This window comes from Phocoena sinus, chromosome 14, assembly GCF_008692025.1.
Source record: "Phocoena sinus isolate mPhoSin1 chromosome 14, mPhoSin1.pri, whole genome shotgun sequence".
Taxonomy (NCBI): Eukaryota; Metazoa; Chordata; class Mammalia; order Artiodactyla; family Phocoenidae; genus Phocoena; species Phocoena sinus.
Genome location: NC_045776.1, coordinates 58,631,876 through 58,655,080, shown reverse-complemented (window position 1 = coordinate 58,655,080; position 23,205 = coordinate 58,631,876). Strand labels below are relative to the sequence as shown.

Sequence of the window (23,205 nt, the reverse complement as noted above, 5' to 3'; positions counted from 1 at the left end):
AGTTCATGGATTCCCCCTCAAACCCATCTAGAGCCGTGGAGTCTGAATTCCAGGAATAAAAAGGTTCCTCGGGAACACGGTGAACTTGACCCTAGAACTCCATTGCCTGCGCAGCTGATGGTCAGTAAGCATCTGTCCTCCTGAGCAGTACTTCTGAAGGGTACCCAGCTCCACGCTCACGTCCAAATGCAACATGTACTTTCAGTATTTATTTTTTCACTGGTTCATTCAGCACGTTTATTAAGTGCCTAGTAAGTACCAGGCCAAGGACGAGCATCGGGAGACTCCCAGGAGGGAGGTCTGAGGTCACACCTGGCCATTTCGCTGGCTGAGGGCCAAGGTGATTCTAATGATGCCTTCATGGAGAACACTGACGTTCCAGGGTGGACCCAGGGACTTGATGGGATGCCCACGCTGAAAGCAAACCGACACGCAGACAACATATGTGGGGTTAGATCAGGTGAGGTGGAGTCAGCTGCTGCTCACGTTGGATGCCTTCTGATTGGCAGGTCAGTGCCTGAAATACTCCAGCATCCTCTTTCCCTCCTCTAAGTCTCAAATTCTGGAGAACCAAAATGGAATAACACGTAATCTCTGACCACGAGGGGAATCAATCTTCCAGGGAGTAGTGAGTGGGCTGCAATGCCAGCCAGCCTTAACTACAGTCCTTCAACAGAGGGGCAAGCAATCAAAGGAACCAACAAGTAAATCAGATTCCAGGGGATGCAAGAACCTAGGATGCTCCACGGAAAAGTTCAAAATTTGACTGAGATGCTGAAAGATAAGCAGAAGTGCCATAGGAGGAGAATGAGCGGAGGCAGTCAGGAGGAAAGAAGTGGATAAGCAGAAGCAGGTGTGAAAAACCAGAAGGTTCATGGAGAAAAGAAAACTCCATACACATGGCTCATTCAGTTCCAGGAGAGAATCATGGGAGATGCAGTAGCAAGTATCAGCTGGGATGGTACCATGTATGGCCTTGAACACTGATAGCAAACAGGGCCCCTCAATTCTCCCTCTCTCCACCCATGTGAACTGTCTCAGGGGAGAGTGATTCACTGAGCCCCGCTCTCCAGGTGGGGGATCTTGAGGTATTTTCAACTCTCCATCCGTCAACGCCCCAGTGGGCTGATGAGTCCAGACTGTTCTACTTTACTATGTGCCCGACAACCCTGCACACGCTGCACTGAGGCAGACATTTGGTCCTCATTTCATTCTTTTCTATAATTAGCTGCTGATAGGACTGCTCACTTCTAGTAGAGGAGAGAGAGGATCTTTTATATTTTGTTCTCTTCTAATACCTTATACATACTAAATGTTTTTTTTCAAAAGCTTGTTGGTGTGTTACTATCGTGACCAGGAGTTTGGAGTTGATTCACTAAGCAATCGTGAGCCATATAAAGTTACTGGGGTACAATGAAAATACTGGGACATACATCCCTGTGCATTTGGGAGTATTACTGACTGAGAAACTTCCCTAAACAGGCTTGACATGCAGTGTCTGAATGTTTATAGATATTCCCAAGTTGTCTACATGAGAGGTTGCAAAATTGTATGTCCCCATCAACGGTCTGTGCACACAAATTTCACCACATCACCCCTTAACACTGGATTTGCACCAACTTAAATGTTCTGAAGAGTCCGTTTTATTTCATTTCTTAATCCTTGCTAAGGTTAGGTAGCTATCTTTTCATCTGCTTACGCCATTCAGATTTTTTTTTCCTATCAATCAACTCCTTTTATTCTTCACTCATTTTTCCTAATGGAGTGTTGTCTACTTATCAATCTGTATCAAGTGTGTTATAACTACAGCCACCAGCCAGTTGACTGCTACAAATGTTGAAAATAATTTCCCCAAGTCTTCTGTTTGTATTTAGACTTTTCTTTGTGGCATTTTCTATCATTCAGAAGTTTAAATTCTTATATAACCAAATCCGTCAATCTTTTTTAAATGACTTCTGGGTTTTATGTCAAGATATATTACAAAAGCGTCTTCCTTATTCTCCTTACAGTGTTGCTATAGTTTAATTTTTGTGTTTAGTTCATGAACCTATTTGGCATTTATTTTTGTATGATGTGGAGGAGGTCTTATATGGCATATTCTTGTAATACAATGCTGGGTTTGCTAGCATTTATTAAGTTTTATCCATGTATAGTCATAAGAGCAGTTGCACTATAAATTTCTACCTTGTGAAATTCTGGAAGCACATGCATCTAGTTGTTCATAGTAGTTACCTCTGAAAAGTGAATTTGGGAAGCAAAGACATTTTATTTTGAATACTTCTGTGCTTAAAGTATCCTTTCAGAGAATAATACTGCATTTATCATTTGATAAAATAAAAATCTGGATAGCTATTGAGGAAAAGTGTAATTACCAGTCCCAGACTTTAGGAAGATGTCTCAGATAGAATGAAACGGCGGAGGAGGAGGTAAGGCACGACAAGGGCTGGGGCTACAACACAGCTGGGGACAAGAGGAAGGAAGGCTAGTTTGAGAAGGCTGAAGATGGGGATGACAAAGAACTGAGGCCGGAAGGTTGCTTTAGTGCCGTCATTGCCGTAACTTCCGGCAAAAGATGACATTGTCAGCATTTTCCAATCATTAATGATCTGGTATATCTTTCTTAAGAGGTAAAGAGAGAACTTGAGAATAACATGGACCCACAGCATGCTCACTTACAGCATTTACAACATTCCTTCTGTTTTTTCTCCTCTCCTTCAAAAAACCATACAAGTGTGCTCCTCAAGAAACACCCATATCATTTATTACTAAGCTTTTTTCCAACTATGATAACGTATCTTGCCTTCCAGTTTTGACCTACAGTCAAATGTGTTTCTGTGACTACACTGTTCCTAAGGTCTTGGTTTCCCTTTGGGCAACGGTTTTATTTCCTTAGCATGTCTGTCCCAGGGGACTGTGGTCCTCCAGGGAGGGGACTGGTCTGGTTCACCAGCAGCCCTGCACCAGGAGGAAGCTGGGTCTCCTGCAGACTCAGGTACAGGCTGGGAGAGCCCCAGGGTGCAGTGTGTTTTAGCCAAAGAGGAGCTCCCTGCACAGACACCATCTAAGGCCCACCTTGGGGAATCTGGAATACCTTCCTTCCTACTTCTAGAAAACATGGAGAAAAGAAGAGAAAGATTCAACAGTCAGAAACTTATACTTAATCACTTAAGCCTGATTCACACATTTGGCATTTTCCCTTTGGTGCCTAGAAAAAACAACCGACCTGCTCTTCTTACTTATATCTTGAGTTTTAAAATGTTGATTTACAAGACATTCACACATCCCCTTTGTAGTAGCATTTAGATCAGTGTTCAGCTAGGAGGGACATTGTGGCTGCTGAAATCAGAGAGATTGATGGGTTCTGCTTTTCCTATTGTTTTCACATTAAAGTTACTTATTACATGAATATTATGCTCCACGGGATCAGAAAGAAAGGATCTCACCTTTATTTTCTGTCCGTCTAGATATCAACATGTGGCTTTCAGGAGAGGTGGACTGATTTCTTGGTACTTAATGTTGATTTCAAAGACTGTATCTTTTCTAGTAAAATATTCTGTTATCCTGAGGTAAGAATCCACAAAACAGAACTAAAAAATGGTCATGGGGCCAAAAATATTAACTAAAAGATTCTGATCACTGAGGGGAAAAAATGAACTTGTTTGATCTGATTATAAAAAACAACTCTACAAAAGAGAGTCATGAATTTTCATGATTCTTTTACAACGAAGCAGCCAAGGAAAGCATCAAAACTTAATGCGAAAATCAACTTTTTTTCTTTTCTCTTACTTTGTTTAGCTTTTGATGAACAACAATTTTTTTTTTTTTTTTTTTTTTTGCATTTCAATACCAAGTTTTAAACGGTACAAGGAAACATAGCTGTGAGGCTCGTTGGGTCAGGGAAAGGGTTCACCAGTGGTGACTGTCTGACAGCAAATCTACTCCAGCTTTGTCAGTAGCTGAAAGGTATTCAGGTAGAGGTCCCATAGGAAGAATGGCTGCGGATTTTAGAAAACCGAACAACATATAATTTTGTTGAATTTGCATTCACATAAATGCTAGCTTGAAAAAAAAATGCACCTGCTTGTTTCTATGACAATAGGCAGAGTGAAATCACGCTCATACAGATGTGATGATGACTGCCACCCCGCTACTGCTGTTATTTTTTCCCCTGAACAAGTCATCGAATTCTTCTCTGCTATCTATCAGTAGACAAAACTGTGTCACAGAAGTCTAAAGGCTGTTTTGCTAATGCTGAGAAACCAGAAGACATTATTCTGTTGTTATTCCCAAGACAATGTCTATCAACTCCACTAATTGGATCATCAGCGCTCTTCTATAATTCAGGAGTAAAATATCTTAGAGCTGGCGAGAACAGGATGCCATGGTTGCCTCCTGTCATACAAATAATGTATATGACAGAACACTTACTGTTTTTAACAAAGGTGATTTTTAAACTATATTAGAGTGTGGCTTTACATCTAATAACATGTAATCTGGAAGCATCTAAATCATGGTGAATATACATTCTGAAATTATACATAATTTGAAAACGCATTTTTAATTTTTTTGCTTCTATTCAGTAACCATTATAACTATTAAAGGCATTCAACTTCTTAAAAGGCATGATTTTACCATGCATTTTTAAATACTAGATAGTCTAGCTATCATAGAAGTTACAGTAAAAATTAAATTACTAACAAATGTATATACTACCTCATATAAAGTGATGACACCATAGGTTTGAATTGGTTCTCGCCATTGAAGAAATATCTTCTCTTCAAAGGTACTTCCTTGGATGGATTCAGTAAGAACAGCACCTGGAACTAGAAGTGGGGAAAAATCGATACATATTTAAGTAAACCAAAAACAAAATACATTTTTCTAGACTTGACAGGTTTTTAACTCTCTATTGAGGTGTAAGATTTTAATAGATATATTCCATTTTCTTGCAAAAACCTGCAATTTAAAACCATTTTGGCTATACTGTCTTTATAAAGAAAAGAATTTCATCAAATCTTCCTCTAAAAAGTTTGAATCAATTAGACAAAGCTCAGTATCATCTTGTAAATAAACTTTTTTATTCTTCAGAAATAAAGAAGGATGTGGAGCAATGTGAATTCCCACACATTGCTTGTGAGACCATAAATTGGTATAGCCACTTTGGAAAATAATTTGCCTGTACGCACTGAAGTTAAAGAGGCACATGTCATACGACCCAATAATCCCACCTCAGGTATATTCCCTAGTAATATTCTTGCACATATGTACTAGGAGACATAGACTAGGATGTCAGCATAGTAGCATTTTAAAATAAAACTAATAAACTGGAGACAAAAAATAGTTTAAGAAATTAGTTTATATTCACTCAATAAAATACAAAAACGACTGAAAATCGATGACAGCTTTATACATCATCATGGATGGATTCTATAACCATAACACTGAGTGATAAAAGCATGTCAAAGAAGAATATGTATGAACTCCTGGACTTATACTTAATATGTCTATGAAAAGTACACACAAAATAGAAGTTCTACAAAGATGTGATGTAGATGAAATATTTTTAAAATATTTCATTTTATTTATTAATAATAAAACAGATTTGGGAAAGTTTGATGCCATTTTTTAAAACCTAAAGTATGTAACACCTTTTGATTAACGAGAAAATCTAATTGACATAAGGGAAGATAGAAATGTACTTGCCAATTTTCTACAAAATAACATACAATATTATTTTAAAAATATCATGTATCTCATATTCATTTAAATTAAGTTTTTGAGTATGCTTTATATGATACACAATTTAGTGTCTAGTGTGCCTATCCTATTTATAAACCAGTATATCTGTACTACCTGTAAGTATACGCATATTTGGTGACAGTGTGAGTAATCAAAAAGTGGTTTGAGAGGACTCAGCCTTCTCAATTTCAAATTTACTAAAAAGCTACAGTATTAGGACATCATGATATTGGCATAAGGATAGACAGATAGATCAGTACAACAGAATTGAGAGTACAGAAATAAAGCCCCACATTTATAGTCAATTGATTTTTATCAAAAGTGCCAAGAAAATTCAGTGGGGTCAAAATAATTTTTCCACGCGGTGCAAGGACAACTGGATATCCACATGTAAAAGGACGAAGTTGGTTTCCTACTTCACACCAACTATGAAAATTACACCAAAATAGATTAAAGAGCTAAATATAAGAGCTAAAACTACAAAACTCCTAGAAGAAAATATAGGTGTAAATATTCATGACATTGTATTAGGCAATGGTTTCAAAGATATGACACCAAAAACAAAAATAACAAAAGAAAATATAGATAAACTGTACATCAGTAAAGTGAAAAGCTCTTGTGCTTCAAAGGGCACTACCAAGAAAGTGAAAAGACAACACACAAAAAGGGAGAAAGCTTTTGCAAATCATGTATCTGTCAAGAGACTTGTATCTAAAATACATAAAGAACTATGAAATCCCAATAAAAAAATAATCCAATTAAAAACGGGCAAAGGATCTGTATAAACAGCTCTCCAAAAAAAGATATACAAATGGCCAATAAGCACGTGAAAAGATGCTCAACATCATTAGCTAGCAGGAAAATGCACATCAAAACCACAGTGTGATAGCACTTCACACCCTCTAGAATGGCTATAATCCAAAGACAGATAATAGCAAGTACTGGCAAGAATGTGGAGAAAGTGGAACCCTCATACACTGCTGGTAGGAATGTAAAATCATAAAGCTACTTTGAAAACAGTCTGGCAGATCCTCAAATGGTTAAACACAGATAAACTTACCATATGACCCAGCAATTCCACTCCTACGTATATATCCAAGAGAGCTGAAAACACATGTCACTCAAAGGCTTGTACACAAATATTAAGAGGAGCATTATTCATAATAATTAAAAAGTAGAAACAACACAAATCAACTCATGACTGTATAAATATATCTCAATAAAGTTTAAAACATGGGAGCTAAAGAAATGTTTGGTTAGCTTGTGGAGGGTATGAATAGCCCTCTAAGGGTTGGTGAGATCTCCTCAGACTAGAAAGACTGACCAGAATTACAAAAGGACTCATAGGCAATACACATTTGTTTAGTTGAGGGGCTACTTAAAGGTAGATCTAGGACATTTATATTGATAGTTATTCTAAACAGAGCTAAGGAGAGTTTAGCAGAAAAAAAAAATCACTGATTCAGATGAGGGGGCCTGGGTTCTGATTTAAGACTTTCCAGTGAATAAACTGTGAAATTTGGGCAATTCACGGACCCTCCTTAGGTCTCAGTTGCCTCACTTCTAAAATGAGGACGTTGGAGTAAGTTAATCCCTAATGTCCAAACTCTAAAAAGTATATAAATGTTTAAATAATCGTTTGTCTTAGGTTGAAGGAATTGATGTGAAACTACATTGAAGCAAAGAAACAAGGTATTTAAGAAGTGATGACACCGGTGAGTTCTAAGAAAATTTGGATTCTGGGCTCTGAGACTAAAATGCTCATCACAATCAGAAGTTGGACTACGATGGGCCATGCCAGAGAAAGCTCTACTAAGTCTCAGACTTCCCTGGTGGTGCAGTGGTTAAGAATATGCCTGTCAATGCAGGGGACTCGGGTTTGAGCCCTGGTCCAGGAAGATCCCACATGCCGCGGAGCAACTAAGCCCGTGCGCCATGACTAATGAGCCTGCGAGCCACAACTACTGAGCACGTGAGCCACAACTACTGAAGCCCACGCACCTAGAGCCCATGCTCCACAACAAAAGGGGCCACCGCAATGAGACGCCCGCGCACCGCAACGAAGAGTAGCCCCCGCTCGCTGAAACTAGAGAAAGCCCATGCACAGCAATGAAGACCTAATGCAGCCAAAAATAAATAAGTTTAAAAATAAATAAATAAAAATTAAAAAGAAAAGCTCTACTAAGTCTCTTCCTCTTGACCTTGAAAGTGTTTATTTTGACGTCATCAGGTTCCTCACAGGATCAAGATAATTATGATGCATGTGTGGTTCTATTATTTTGTGATAATATTTCTGAATTGAAAATATTTAGTAATCTATGTACAGACGTAAAGAGGGTGAAAACTTAGAAAAAAATCTTTGGTTTCATTCGATTAGTATAAATGAGAGTAAAATTTAAAAAAAGAGAGATTGTCAAAATTATGTTGAACAGAGGATATTTTAAAAGGATGAATGTAATAAAATATATTGGAGGGCTTGTAATCATGAAAATGTTAATAACAGGAAAACCTAAATGGGATTCATATAATTGTTGTCAGGTCAGAACAGGATCAAGTGAATTAAAATACCAGAAGAGTTAGTTAAATTAGGGAAACTGGTACCTCACAGGAACTTAGGTCTGGTGCCTTTATTAGAAGTTCTAGGAATTCATGATTTGGGATATAGAACCATAATATCTAAGTTTATGGAATTGAGCCCTATAGTGTCTAGTGACACTCTTAACAGTAATAAAAAGATAATTTTTTCCCACACATTTTCTGATGAAATAAATATTTCAATAAAAATATTATACTACAATAAAACTCACGATGTACAACAAATTGTAGCCTTTGTTAATGGCAGATAAGTAAAGTGACACTTCAATTCTTTTTTCTTCAAGCTCGGTAGGTATTAACAATTTTTCTTTTTCTGTCTTATTTGAAGTCTTTTTTTTCTTTTGCTCTTGTTAGGAAATATAATTTGAAATCAAAGTTTTTCTAATGAACTGGATGCCAGGGTGCTATGTAAACAATAGATTTTTATTTGGAAGTAATGCACGCCCCAACTCCAGGGACTAGCAATATAATTTAAACACACAAACAAAAAAGTGACTTATTTAACCTTATGTTTTAACAGCACTTAACAGAGTTATTAGCTCATGTAAATTCGAAACCCAAAAGTATTGGTGAGTTTATGCTTCAGCAAAACATCTCGCATCTCTAGAAATGACTGCACTTGACTTTCCTCTCTCACTGATGGAAACATTACTGTTGATTTAAGCCTGAATTAAATGATTATCAGCAAATTTTACTATTTTATTTAAAGACTAATAAGTATTTTGAGTGCTTATTACCTACTCAATACCATGCAAATTGCTAAAGAAGAAAATTAGATGGCTTCTTCTCTCAAGTGGTTTACAGTTAAGAGGAAAAAATTATATATAACATAATGAGAGAACAAGAAAGGGTCACGATAGGGCTTCCCTGGTGGCGCAGTGGTTGAGAGTCTGCCTGCCGATTCAGGCGACACGGGTTCGTGCCCTGGTCTGGGAGGATCCCACGTGCCGCGGAGCGGCTGGGCCCATGAGCCATGGCCGCTGAGCCTGCGCGTCCGGAGCCTGTGCTCCGCAACGGGAGAGGCCACAGCAGTGAGAGGCCTGCGTACCACAAAAAAAAAAAAAGAAAGTGTCACGATAAGTTCCTCTGAATTCTTACAATAACGCTCACCTATTAAAAGGCCCCTCTCTGCAGCTACAAATAGCACTCGATGGAAATGGCTTCTAACCCTAATATGCTGGAGAACTGTATTATTCTTGCTTCTCAGATGAGGAAATTAAGGCTCAGAGATTTAAAGATCTTGTCAAGTGCAAATGAGGTCAGAAGGATGAGAGAGGAATGAGGGTGAGAGAGCTGGAGACAGCTTCACGAAGGACCTGAACTTGTGAGGAGAACTTTGGAGGGTCATGGAGGAGATGGAATGTAGGAAGGCAGGTTGGGAGGATGTGCAGAGGAGGACAGACAGTGAGGGAGCACTCAGGATGCATGGAGTGTGGCAGCAGGACCAGCACCAGGGCACGTCTCTGCAGGATGCAGAGGAAGGAAGGAAAAGCTACCAGGTCTAGAGCCTGAGCCTGGAATACCGAGATACGGGTAAAGAGAGTCACTGACGGCTCTTGTGGAGAGAATAACATGATGCAAATGTATTTTAGAGATTAGTTTAGGGAATGAGTAGAGGGCACTGGAATTGGACAAAGCTGGAACAATAAAAGGTTAGAAACTACTACAGAAATTTCAGCATAAAATCTGGATATAGGTAGTGGAAGTTGAGAGAAAAGAACAATCTATTATCATATTATGTGAAGTAAGTCAGACAGACCAATATCACATGATATCAGTTATGTGTGGAATCTAAAAAAATGATACAAATGAACTTTTTGACAAAACAGAAATAGACCCACAGACATAGAAAACAAGCTTATGGTTACCAAAGGGGAAAGGTAGGGGGCAGGGAAGAGATAAATTAGGAGCTTGGGATTAACAGATACACACTACTGTGTATAAAATAATCAATAAGGACCTACTGTAGAGCACAGGAACTATACTTAATATCCTATAATAACCTATAATGAAAAAGAATATATATATATAAATGAATCACTCTGTAGTAAACCTAAAACTAACACAACACTGTAAATTAACTATACTTCAATTAAAAAAATGATTGTAAAAAAATACCTCAAGGCAGAAAGATAGAATAGACAGTAATATCAATGTTTATATAAATAAGGCCTCTAGAATACTAATGATCATATTAGTAAGTACTTAGAAGTACTTTGGCACATAGAAGTACAGGCCACAGTTTCTGGAACCAGACATCTGGGTTTACCATTCACTTTTCTGACTCAGTTTCTTCATACGAAAACCAGAAATATAATGAAAATAATTAAGTCAAAAAAAAAGAACAATCTAATATTTTGGAAGTAGTGACAACAGGAGTTAGGACCAAATTAAATACAAAAAGGCAGGGGAGGAAGGGGCCAGAAAAGACCTGCTGACAGTGCTGAAACTTTCTTGAGTCTCTCCTGGGACACAAGGAAGAGCTGGAAGAAATAGAGATAGGGCTTCCATGCTCAGCCTAGACTGAGTGACTCATATCAACCTATACTTCTCACAAAAAAAAACTGTAGTGAAACAACTACTTGAGAGCAACCAACACAGGCAGGACTTGAGGGGCTACACAAAAGAAAAGAGAAGATGTGGTCGAGCTTCCCATTTACTCTGGCTGTTTCCATGTTTTTATTTTATAGCAATATGCCTGGTGTTGCATAGGTCATCAACACTCAAAAATACCTTGTCAGCTCTTCAAATGAAAAAATAGCGTTGTGATAAACATTTAACACATGTTACAATCAATTAAGATCCTAATCAGCTGCTTGAAGAGAAAAAGGTGAAATCTATTTTTCCCAGGAATAAGCAAGTGGCTCCCCATGTTGTTTGCCACTTACTCTGATGCCTGGCAAATGAATTTTAAACCAAATATACGATAAACTACCGCTGTATTTTATGCGCTACACGGGCTCACTATTGTACATGAGAGTCCCCTGTATAATCAGTGTAAAAGCACGTTTATACCTATGCTATGGGATTCCAGGTGTCATTTTACCATTTTAAATTATTTTAGAGGCTTAATGCAACTGTATATTTGCTTTTTTTGATGAGTGGCGGGTGACATGCACTGTCTATTTATTAAATTCTTGGTTACTGAGGTCATATCCAATTACAGCATTGTTCCTATGGAAAAGCATGATCTATTACATAACCACCGACCTAATGAGGTAATTTCTCAGCACTGTGCTGAACAGCAAGGGCAGCCTCTATCTGGGGCTGAATTTTTATCTGAACTATGAAAAATGTTTCAGAATGCTGTTTGAATAAGCATTTCTTATAAATAATCGAATACCCGGAACAACAGTTCTTCAGTCCAACATGATGATAAAACTTGAATGAAGAACTACTTAGAGCCATACAGAATAATCATATGTAGAAAAGTAATTATATGACTCATAAAAATTAAAATAAGCTTCTGGATCTTTATTCCCTTTACCCCTTCTAATCAGTGCTTCAGTATACAGCAGCACAGATATACATGTGTGTTATTCAACCCAGTAAGTAATTCTTCCTTCCATTTTCAGTGTAAAGGTCTCAATTAGAAAGAAACATGAGCTGCTTTTTAAAAAGACTGTCTGTTTCCCATAAACATAACACTTGAAAGTACTCACGATCTTCATCTGTCTGTACTACGAGTTCTTGGCTCTCCTTCCGTCCCTCGGGATTCATGAGGATGAGTTTCACACTGACGTTGGTGTAGGGGGAGAGGTTGGTGATGGTGTGTTGAGGGTGTGAGTTATCCGTGTCCCAGCTTACTTCTTCTCTCACTTGTTCCTGCCCTCCGACCTTGTAACAGTAGTGGACTGTGAGGTTGTAACTATGGCAACGAGTCACGTTATACCCAAATGGCTCCCAGCGGAGAGTGATTTGTCGAGATTTGACATCGACGACTTCCAATTTTCTTGGGCCGCGCATGGGATCTAAGATGCAAAAGAAGGAAAAAGAGAACATAAGAGAAAATAATAATAAACGTTCCAGTGAAGCCCAGATAATCCTCCTTATCCCCAGTATCTTGTCTTCTCTTCTTCCATATGAATAAAACACCTAAATCTTAGATGGGCATGAGGCCACCCAGAATAAGGACTAAAATTTCCAGTCTCTTCTGCAGTGAGGTCTGTCCTTCTACCCAAGTTCTGGTGGATAGCATACAACGTGAGACATCAAGAATGGATTCTGGGCAGTGTCTTTGAAAGGAAGGGGCTCACCATCCTTGTTCCTCCTTCCTTCCTATTAGCTTGATTGAGGATAGGGTGTCTCACGCTCATGCAGCCATGATGGACCATAATGTGCTTAAACATTAAGAATTCAAAGCAATGATGATGAAGAACCCAGGGTTCCTGATAATCACTGCACTGTCATACCATCCCTGAAGGGTCTACTTCCAAAATTTTCATTAGAGAGAAATACAGTGCTTTTATCTAAGGCTCTTTCCTCTGGGGCTCTGATACACAAAAGCAGTCTTAATGCTAATTGATGTATATATTTTTTATCTTTTTAAGATAATTCATCATTATGTAATTGGAAAACAGAGTAAAAGCTTGAGAATTCAGCATGAAATAATACAATGATTAAAGAGCATAAGCAGATTAAAGAGCATAAACAGATTAAAGAGCATAAACAGAACTCCAGGCCTTGTTGGGTTGTGATTTGTAGAGAATTCCACACAGTCAATGCTGAAGTAGTTCTTTACTACCCCTGATCAGGTCTTGGTGTTGTTTCTTAGTCAAAGCTCCAGGGACAGAGTTTCGAGCTTAGAAATCTAAATGAAACGCAGGGAATATAAGCATTCTGATGGGCTTAAAAGGAAGAATATATACAGAGAAGGCTTTCTTTTTATACATATCTCTTCTTTTATTGAAGTATAGTTGATTAACAATGTTGTGTTAATTTCTGCTATACAGTGATTCAGTTATACATATATATGTATATATGTACACATTCTTTTTTAATATTCTTTTCAGTATGGTTTATCATAGGATATTAAATATAGTTCCCTATGCTATTCAGTAGGACCTCGTTGTTTATGAGAAAGCTTAAACTTGTTTATGAAATGATGATGAAAATACAGTAATACTAACTACATAACATTTACTGAGCCCTTATTACGTACCTTACACTCTTCTAAGAATTTACCTTTCACGGGTTTGGGGAAAACCTAATCTAAAATACTTTGCTTTAGTATATCCATACATACAATTGATCCATATATTTTGATTTTTGTTTTCCTGAATGTGGTCACCATTTATGAATATAAAGAGATCTATAATTGGAAAGTGAAAATAAGCATGAAAACTTGAGAAATAATAGCTACCAGGGGTAGAAGGACGTGCTCCCACTCCCTCTTGCGGGAGCACCAGAATCACAACTAACTGCTGAACAATCACCGGCAGGAAGACACTGGAACTCACCAGAAAAGATGCTCCACATCCAAAGACAAAGGAGAAGCCGCAATGAGACGGCAGGAGGGGTGCAATCACAGTAAAATCAAACCCCATAACTGCTGGGTGGGTGACTCACAAACTGGAGAACACTTATACCACAGAAGTCCACCCACTGGAGTGAAGGTTCTGAGCCCCAGGTCAGGCTTCCCAACCTGGGGGTCCAGCAACGGGAGGAGGAATTCCTAGAGAATCAGACTTTGAAGGCTACCAGGATTTGACTTCGACAGGACTAGGGGAAACAGAGACTCCACTCGTGGAGGGCACACAAAAAGTAGTGTGTGCATCGGGACCCAGGGGAAGAAGCAGTGACCCCACAGGAGACTGAACCACACCTACCTGCTAGTGTTGGAGGGTCTCCTGCAGAGGTGGGGGGTGGCTGTGGCTCACCATGGGGACAAGGACACTGGCGGCAGAAGTTCTGGGAAGTACTCCTTGGTGCAAGCCCTCTGGGAGTCTGCCATTAGCCCCACCAAAGAGCCTGGGTGGGCTCCAGTGTTGGGTCACCTCAGGCCAAACAACCAACAGGGAGGGAACCCAGGCCCACCCATCAGCAGACAAGCAGATTAAAGTTTTACTGAGCTCTGCCCACCAGAGCAACAGCCAGCTCTACCCACCACCAGTCCCTCCCATCAGGAACTTGCACAAGCTTCTTAGACAGCCTCATCCACCAGAGGGCAGACAGCAGAAGCAAAAAGAACTACAATCCTGCAGCCTGTGAAACAAAAACCACATTCACAGAAAGATAGACAAGATGAAAAGGCTATGTACCAGATGAAGGAACAAGATAAAACCCCAGAAAAACAACTAAATGAAGTAGAGATAGGCAACCTTCCAGAAAAAGAATTCAGAATAATGATAATGAAGATGATCCAGGAGCTTGGAAAAAGAATGGAGGCAAGATTGAGAAGATGCAAGAAATGTTTAACAAAGATCTAGAAAAAAATTAAAGGACAAACAACAGAGATGAACAATACAGTAACTGAAATGAAAACTACACTGGAAGGAAACAATAGCAGAAAAACTGAGGCAGAAGAACACATAAGTGACCTGGAAAACAGAAAGGTGGAATTCACTGCTGCAGAACACACTAAAGAAAAAAGAATGAAAAGAAATGAGGACAACTTAAGAGACCTCTGGGACAACATTAAATGCAACAACATTCGCATTATAGGGGTCCCAGAAGGAGAAGAGAGAGAGAAAGGACCCGAGAAAATATCTGAAGACATTACAGTCAAAAACTTCCCTAACATGGGAAAGGAAATAGCCACCCAAGTCCAGGAAGCACAGACAGACCCAGGCAGGATAAACCCAAGGAGAAACAGGCTGAGACACAGAGTTATGAAATTGGCAAAAATTAAAGACAAAGAAAAATTATTAAAAGCAGCAAGGGAAAAACAACAAATAACATACAAGGGAACTCCCATAAGGTTAACAGCTGATTTCTCAGCAGAAACTCTACAAGCTGGAAGGGAGTGGCATGATATACTTTAAGTGATGAAAGGGAAGAACCTACAACCAAGATTACTCTACCTGGCAAGGATCTCACTCAGATTCAACGGAAAAATCAAAAGATTTACAGACAAGCAAAAGCTAAGAGATTTCAGCACCACCAAACCAGCTCTACAACAAATGCTAAAGGAACTTCTCTAAGTGGGAAACACAAGAGAGGAAAAGGACCTACAAAAACAAACCCAAATCAATTAAGAAAATGGTAATAGGAACATACATATTGATAATTACCCTAAATGTGAATGGATTAAATGCTCCAACCAAAAGACAGAGACTTGCTGAATGGATACAAAAACAAGACCCATGTATATGCTGTCTACAAAAGACCCACTTCAGACCTAGGGACACATACAGACTGAAAGTGAGGGGATGGAAAAAGATATTCCATGCAAATGGAAATCAAAAGAAAGCTGGAGTAGCTATACTCATATCAGATAAAATAGACTTTAAAGTAAAGAATTTTATAAGAGACAAGGAAGGACACTACATAATGATCAGGGGATCAATCCAAGAAGAAGATATAACAATTATAAATATATATGCACCCAACATAGGAGCACCTCAATACATAAGGCAACTGCTAACAGTTATAAAATAGGAAATCAACAGTAACACAATAATAGTGGTGGACTTTAACACCTCACTTACACCAATGGACAGATCATCCAAGATGAAAATAAACAAGGAAACAGAAGCTTTAAATGACACAATAGACCAGATAGATTTAACTGATATTTATAGGACATTCCATCCAAAAACAGCAGATTACACTTTCTTCTCAAGTGCTCATGGAACATTCTCCAGGACAGATCACATCTTGGGTCACAAATCAAGCCTCAGTAAATTTAAGAAAATTGTGATCATATCAAGCATCTTTTCTGACCACAACGCTATGAGATTAGAAATGAATTACAGGGAAGAAAAAGTGAAAAACACAAACACATGGAGGCTAAACAATACATTACTAAATAACCAAGAAATCACTGAAGAAATCAGAGAGGAAATAAAAAAAAAAACTAGAGACAAATGACAATGAAAACACAATGATCCAAAACTTATGGGATGCAGCAAAAGCAGTTCTAAGAGGGAAGCTTATAGCTATACAAGCCTACCTCAAGAAACAAGAAAAATCTCAAATAAAAAATCTAACCTTACTCCTAAAGGAACTATAGGAAGAAGAATAAACAAAACCCAAAGTTAGCAGAAGAAAAGAAATCATAAAGATCAGAGCAGAAATATATGAAATAGAAAAAAAGAAAACAGTAACAAAGATCAATAAAACTATCTTTGAGAAGATAAACAAAATTGATAAACCATTAACCAGACTGATCAAGAAAAAGAGGGAGAGGACTCAAATCAATAAAATTAGAAATGAAAAAAGAGAAGTTACAACAGGCACCACAGAAATACAAAGCATCCTAAGAGACTACTACAAGCAACTCTACACCAATAAAATGGACAATTGGAAGAAATGGACAAACTTTTAGAAAGGTATAACCTTCCAAGACTGAACCAGGAAGAAATAGAAAATATGAACAGACTAATCACAAGCAATGAAATTGAAACTGTGATTAAAAATCTTCCAACAGGGGCTTCCCTGGTGGTGCAGTGGTTGAGAGTCCGCCTGCCGGTGCGGGGGACACAGGTTCGTGCCCCGGTCTGGGAGGATCCTGCATGCTGTGGAGCGGCTGGGCCCATGAGCCATGGCCGCTGAGCCTGCGTGTCCGGAGCCTGTGCTCCACAACGGGAGAGGCCACAGTAGGGAGAGGCTGGCGTACCACAAAAAAAAACCCAAGAAACAAAACGACAACAAAAAAATCTTCCAACAGGGCTTCCCTGGTGGCACAGTGGTTGAGAGTCCGCCTGCCGATGCAGGGGACATGGGTTTGTGCCCCAGTCCAGGAGGATCCCACATGCCGCGGAGCAGATGGGCCTGTGAGCCATGGCCGCTGGGCCTGCGCATCTGGAGCCTCTGCTCCACAACGGGAGAGGCCACAACAGTGAGAGGCCCACCTACCGCAAAAAAAAAAAAAAAAATCTTCCAACAAACAAAAGTCCAGGACCAGATGGCCTCACAGGTGAATTCTATCAAACATTTAGAGAAGAGTTAACACCCATCCTTCTCAAACTCTTCCAAAAAACTGCAGAGGAAGGAACACTCCCAAACTCATTCTATGAGGTCACCATCATCCTGATACCAAAACCAGGCCAAGACACTACAAAAAAAGAAAATTACAGACCAATATCACTGATGAATATAGATGCAAAAATCCTCAACAAAATACTAGCAAACAGAATCCAACAACACATTAAAAGGATCATACACCATGACCAAGTGGGATTTATCCTAGGGATGCAAGGATTCTTCAATACACACAAATCAATCAATGTGATATACCATATTAACAAACTGAAGAATAAAAACCATATGATCTTCTCAATAGATGCAGAAAAAGCTTTTGACAAAATTCAACACCCATTTATGATAAAAACTCTCCAAAAGGTGGGAATAGAGGGAAACTACCTCAACATAATAAAGGCCATATATGAAAACCCCAGGGCAAACATTATTCTCAATGGTGAAAAACTGAAAGCATTTCCTCTAAGATCAGGAACAAGACAAGGATGTCCACTCTCACCACTATTATTCAACATAGTTGTGGAAGTCCTAGCCATGGCAATCGGAGAAGAAAAAGAAATTAAAGGAATACAAACCAGAAAACAAGAAGTAAAACTGTCACTGTTTGCAGATGACATGATACTATACATAGAGAATCCTAAAGATGCCACCAGAAAATTACAAGAGCTAATCAATGAATTTGGTAAAGTTGCAGGATACAAAATTAATGCACAGAAATCTCTTGCATTCCTATACACCAATGATAAAAAATATGAAAGAGAAATTGAGGAAACACACCCATTTACCACTGCAACAAAAAGTATAAAATAGCTAGGAATAAACCTACCTAGGGAGAGAAAACACCTGTATGCAGAAAACTATAAGACACTGATGAAAGAAATTAAAGATGATACCAACAGATGGAGAGACATACCATGTTCTTGGATTGGAAGAATCAATATTGTGAAAACGACTATACTACCCAAAGCAATCTACAGATTCAATGCAATCCCTATCAAATTACCAATGGCATTTTTTACGGAAGTAGAACAAAAAATCTTAAAATTTGTATGGAGACACAAAACACCGTAAATAGCCAATGCAGTCTTGAGGGAAAGAAACGGAGCTGGAGGAATCAGACTCCCTGACTTCAGACTATACTACAAAGCTACAGTAATCAAGACAATATGGTACTGGCACAAAAACAGAAACACAGATCAATGGAACAAGATAGAAAGCCCAGAGATAAACCCACGCACCTATGGGCAACTAATCTATGACAAAGGTGGCAAGGATATACAATGGAGAAGACAGAGTCTCTTCAATAAGTGGTGCTGAGAAAACTGGATAGCTACATGTAAAAGAATGAAATTAGAACACTACCTAACGCCATACACAAAAGTAAACTCAAAATGGATTAGAGACTTAAATGTAAGACCAGACACCATGAAACTCTTAGAGGGAAACATAGGAAGAACACTCTTTGACATAAATCACAGCAAGATCTTTTTTGATCCACCTCCTAGAGTAATGGAAATAAAAACAAAAATAAACAAATGGGACCTAATGAAACTTCAAAGCTTTTGCACAGCAAAGGAAACCATAAACAAGATGAAAAGACAACCCTCAGAATGGGAGAGAATATTCGCAAATGAATCAACGGACAAAGGATTAATCTCCAGAATATATAAATAGCTCATGAAGCTCAATATTAAAAAAACAAACAACCCAATGCAAAAATGGGCAGAAGACCTAAATAGACATTTCTCCAAAGAAAACATACAAGACATACAAGAAGCACATGAAAAGCTGCTTAACATCAGTAATTATTAGAGAAATGCAAGTCAAAACTACAATGAGGTATCACCTCACACCAGTTAGAATGGGCATCACCAGAAAATCTATGAACAACAAATGCTGGAGAGGGTGTGGGGAAAAGGGAACACTCTTGCACTGTTGGTGGGAATGTAAATTCATACAGCCACTATGGAGAACAGTATGGAGGTTCCTTAAGAAACTAAAAATAGAATTACCATATGACCCAGCAATCCCACTACTGGGCACATACCCAGAGAAAACCGTAATTCAAAAAGACACATGCACCCCAATGTTTATTGCAGCACTATTTACAATAGCCAGGTCATGGAAGCAACCTAAATGCCCATCGACAGACGAATGGAGAAAGATGTGGTACATATATACAATGGAATATTACTCAGCCATAAAAAGGAACAAAATTGGGTCATTTGTTGAGACATGGATGGACTTAGAGACTGTCATACAGAGTGAAGTAAGTCAGAAAGAGAAAAACAAATATCGTATATTAATGCATGTATGTGGAACGTAGAAAAATGGTACAGATGAACCGGTTTGCAGGGCAGAAATTGAGACATAGATGTAGAGAACAATCGTATGGACACCAAGGTGGGAAAGTCGTGGGGGGGTGGTGGTGGTGGTGTGATGAATTGGGTGATTGGGATTGACATGTATACACTGATGTGTGTAAAACTGATGGCTAATAAGAACGTGCTGTATAAAATAAAAAGAACATTATTGGAAGAGTAGGATATAATAACCAAGGATAGGGTTTATTAAAATAAAGCTGTAATTAGTATAAAAAAATAAAATCATTGATTAGCAAAACAAAACCAAAACAAACAAACAAAAAATAGCTACCACGTACTGTGTGTGTACTTACTATGTGTGAGTTGTTTTGTATATAATCTCTATTCCTCCAAACAATCCTGTGGCTTAAGTACTATTCTTCCCAATATAGAAATGAAAAAACTGTGGCCACGGTGGGTTCAATAACCCGTCCAAGGTCAAGGTTTGACTGTGGCTCTGAATTCATATGTCTGGTAATGAAATAGCATATGTTTCATTATCAAATCTACCACAGAGCCTCTACCAAAATAAAGAAAATTGGATAAAAAGAAATCAGGATGTAAAGATACTTAAAACTCCACCTGACACATTACCAAAGAATGTAAACTATAATAAAGGTCCCGTGTATCTCATCTTGAGACAAAAGTGCTGGGAAGAATCCTTCACCTTTCTCCTTCTGGTTCCATAGAAGAGGGGTCCAGGCCACGTTCCCCGGCCCAGCTTTTCCAGACAACCACACATACACTTTGTAGCTACTGGAAATTTGTCTGGACTATCATTGAAGTTCATATCTTGCTTTTTATTTGTGCATAAATTCCTTTTTTTCTTCATCATTTGGGACCTAGAGAGAACTCAGAGATGTCCCCTTTCCCTGTGACCTCCAAAAACTGAAAAAGTTTCACGTGAAATAATGTTCTGGGTTTATATTTGTGAGATGGGATTTATCGGCCAGGTATCTGTCCAAACCATAGCACGAGGTTAATAATGACCATTCACGCTACTCTATCCTGTAATAACTCTAGGAACCAAGGACAAGTGAGAAAAAATTCCCCAGGAGAATACTGAGTGGACGATTTTCATGGAATGTTCCTTTTTACCAAATCAATTTTTTATATTTAAATTACCAGTGTTAGGGAAAATATAAATAAGTTACTTAGCAATAACATTGTAGGTGTTTTTCAGTCTAGTGACTTTTTACCATTTAAAGGCAATGTCTAATTTTATATAATGCTTCATTAGTTGAATGTTTACAAAAACTTTTAATAAGCTCCAGATCCCTTATATAAACAGATTAACATGCATCTCTTTGACCCTTTCCTTATTAATCACACGTCTCCACAAGGACTGTTCTAAGGTTTGCATCAATTTTACTTACTAAATGACTAAATGCTTCAGATATTAGTTTCAACTAGCAATGCATTCCTAACTTAATTTCACTAGAAAAACTACTTTCTCTTGCAGAAGGAAGCCTGCATCATTTTAATACGCCTTAGCCAAGAACACACACAGGTGAATTATGCCCCAGGACTAAAAAACACAGGTTCTATGTGTTTACTGGCCAAGTTGTCTTGAAATGCATGCTCCCCTCCCCTCTATTACCTCTCAGAATTCCATCACAGTAAAATTACGCCCTTCCGTAAACTTGCCAAGTCAAACAGCTAAGCCTAGCACAAACGACCACGTCCATGATCAAGCCTCCACAGCCCCTACTGTCATGAGTGGTATTAAGAGACCAGAGATAGAGGCTGAGTTCTGAGTCTTAGATGGAAGGAGGGTTGTGGTGACCGGCTTGCACCTTGTTCCCAGTCAACTGAAACAAAACCGTGTTAGGGAAGAGATTCCAAACAGAATATTTCTTTTAAAAAATATTTTAGGGCTTCCCTGGTGGCACAGTGGTTGGGAGTCCACCTGCCGGTGCAGGGGATACGGGTTCGTGCCCCAGTCCGGGAGGTTCCCACATGCCGCAGAGCGGCTGGGCCCGTGAGCCATGGCCGCTGAGCCTGCGCGTCTGGAGCCTGTGCTCTGCAACGGGAGAGGCCACAGTGGTGAGAGGCCCGCGTACCGCAAAAAAAAAAAAAATTTATTTTATTGGAGTAGAGTTGATTTACAATGTTGTGTTAGTTTCACGTGTACAGCAAAGTGATTCAGTTATACATACACATATATTCATTCTTTTTAGATTCTTTTCTCATGTAGGTTATCACAGAATATTGGGTAGAGTTGCCTGTGCTATACAGTACGTCCTTGTTGGTTATCTATCATATACATGGTAGTGTGTATGTGTTCATCCCAAGCTCCTGATTTATCCGTTCCCCCCACGTTTCCCCTTTGGTAACCATAAGTTTGTTTTCGATATCTGTAAGTCTGCTTCTGTTTTTTTTTCTTTTTAAAAAGTATTTTAATATCATTTCCAAACAGAGTATTTCCATCTGTGCCCTTTGTGGACCTTTGCCTACTATAAGTACAGTTCTGTTGTGTCTCTTAATATGTCAATACCAACATGGTGGAGTCAAATCCTATCAACAAGGGGAGGGATGAGTCCTAAACGCTTCTCCCTTTAGTCAACAGCTTAAGAGAGAAGTTGAATCAATACGATGATGCAGGCGACACAGTCTACTGTCTCTTGCCAGGGCCCAAAGGCAAGCGCTAAGTGAGATGGGAAATGACATCTGATAATACAGACTGAATGTCCTGGGCTACCAAGTACCTGTGATAATATCCCCTTTGACGATAGCATTGTTAGGCTATGTCCAGTGACTAAGGGCATCTGACAACCCTGTCAACTCATGCTAAGCAAACTGCCGGATTTCACTACTCCTTTTCTCCTTTCCTTCTGCCATTCTGCAAAACCGAGCTCTGATGCAGTGATGGCTTCTAATGATTACATCTTAATTTGGTGTTTTATAGCACCTTCATCTTCAGTGTTTCCGCCCGAACCGTGTCTATTAGTGTGCTGCAAGCTGTGAACGAGGCATTCCACAGGGACATTTCCCCTAGTGAGTTACGCTGACAATCGCTGAAGACTTTGAAGGGCACTGCTGTCGACACAGATCACACTGTGGGAAATAAACGGCAACTTCATAGATAGAAATGCGTAATTTCAGTCTGCTAATTGCAAGGCATTTCTGGGAGCAAAGAGCAAATACTGCTCCCCAAATTTGGCAAACTATTACTACCATTCCATGTGCACAAAATAAATCTCTTAAGAGTCAGATAACAGGGTAGTTAATTGTATTTACTAGTTGGAGGATATCTGCCTCTCTTTTCTTACAATCCTAAAGATGCTTAGGAGGATGTGTGTGGATTCCAAGGCCAGTTCTCTTCACATCCCCTTGGCCCGCAGTAGGATGGGTAAATGAAGGCCCC

The 23,205-nt window shown here is 38.9% G+C and overlaps 1 protein-coding gene across 5 annotated transcripts in view; it reads right to left on the bottom strand.

Moving 5' to 3' along the window:
• Positions 1-23,205, bottom strand: part of PTPRM (protein tyrosine phosphatase receptor type M) — a 765,589-nt gene that overhangs the window by 306,817 nt on the left and 435,567 nt on the right. For all 5 annotated transcript variants that reach the window (XM_032602620.1, XM_032602624.1, XM_032602619.1 and 2 more), the window contains 2 exons: positions 11,997-12,305; positions 4,714-4,823 (listed from right to left, as the gene is read on the bottom strand). In XM_032602620.1, coding sequence (XP_032458511.1) covers positions 4,714-4,823; positions 11,997-12,305 — 419 coding nt within the window. The remainder of the gene's footprint in view (positions 1-4,713; positions 4,824-11,996; positions 12,306-23,205) is intronic.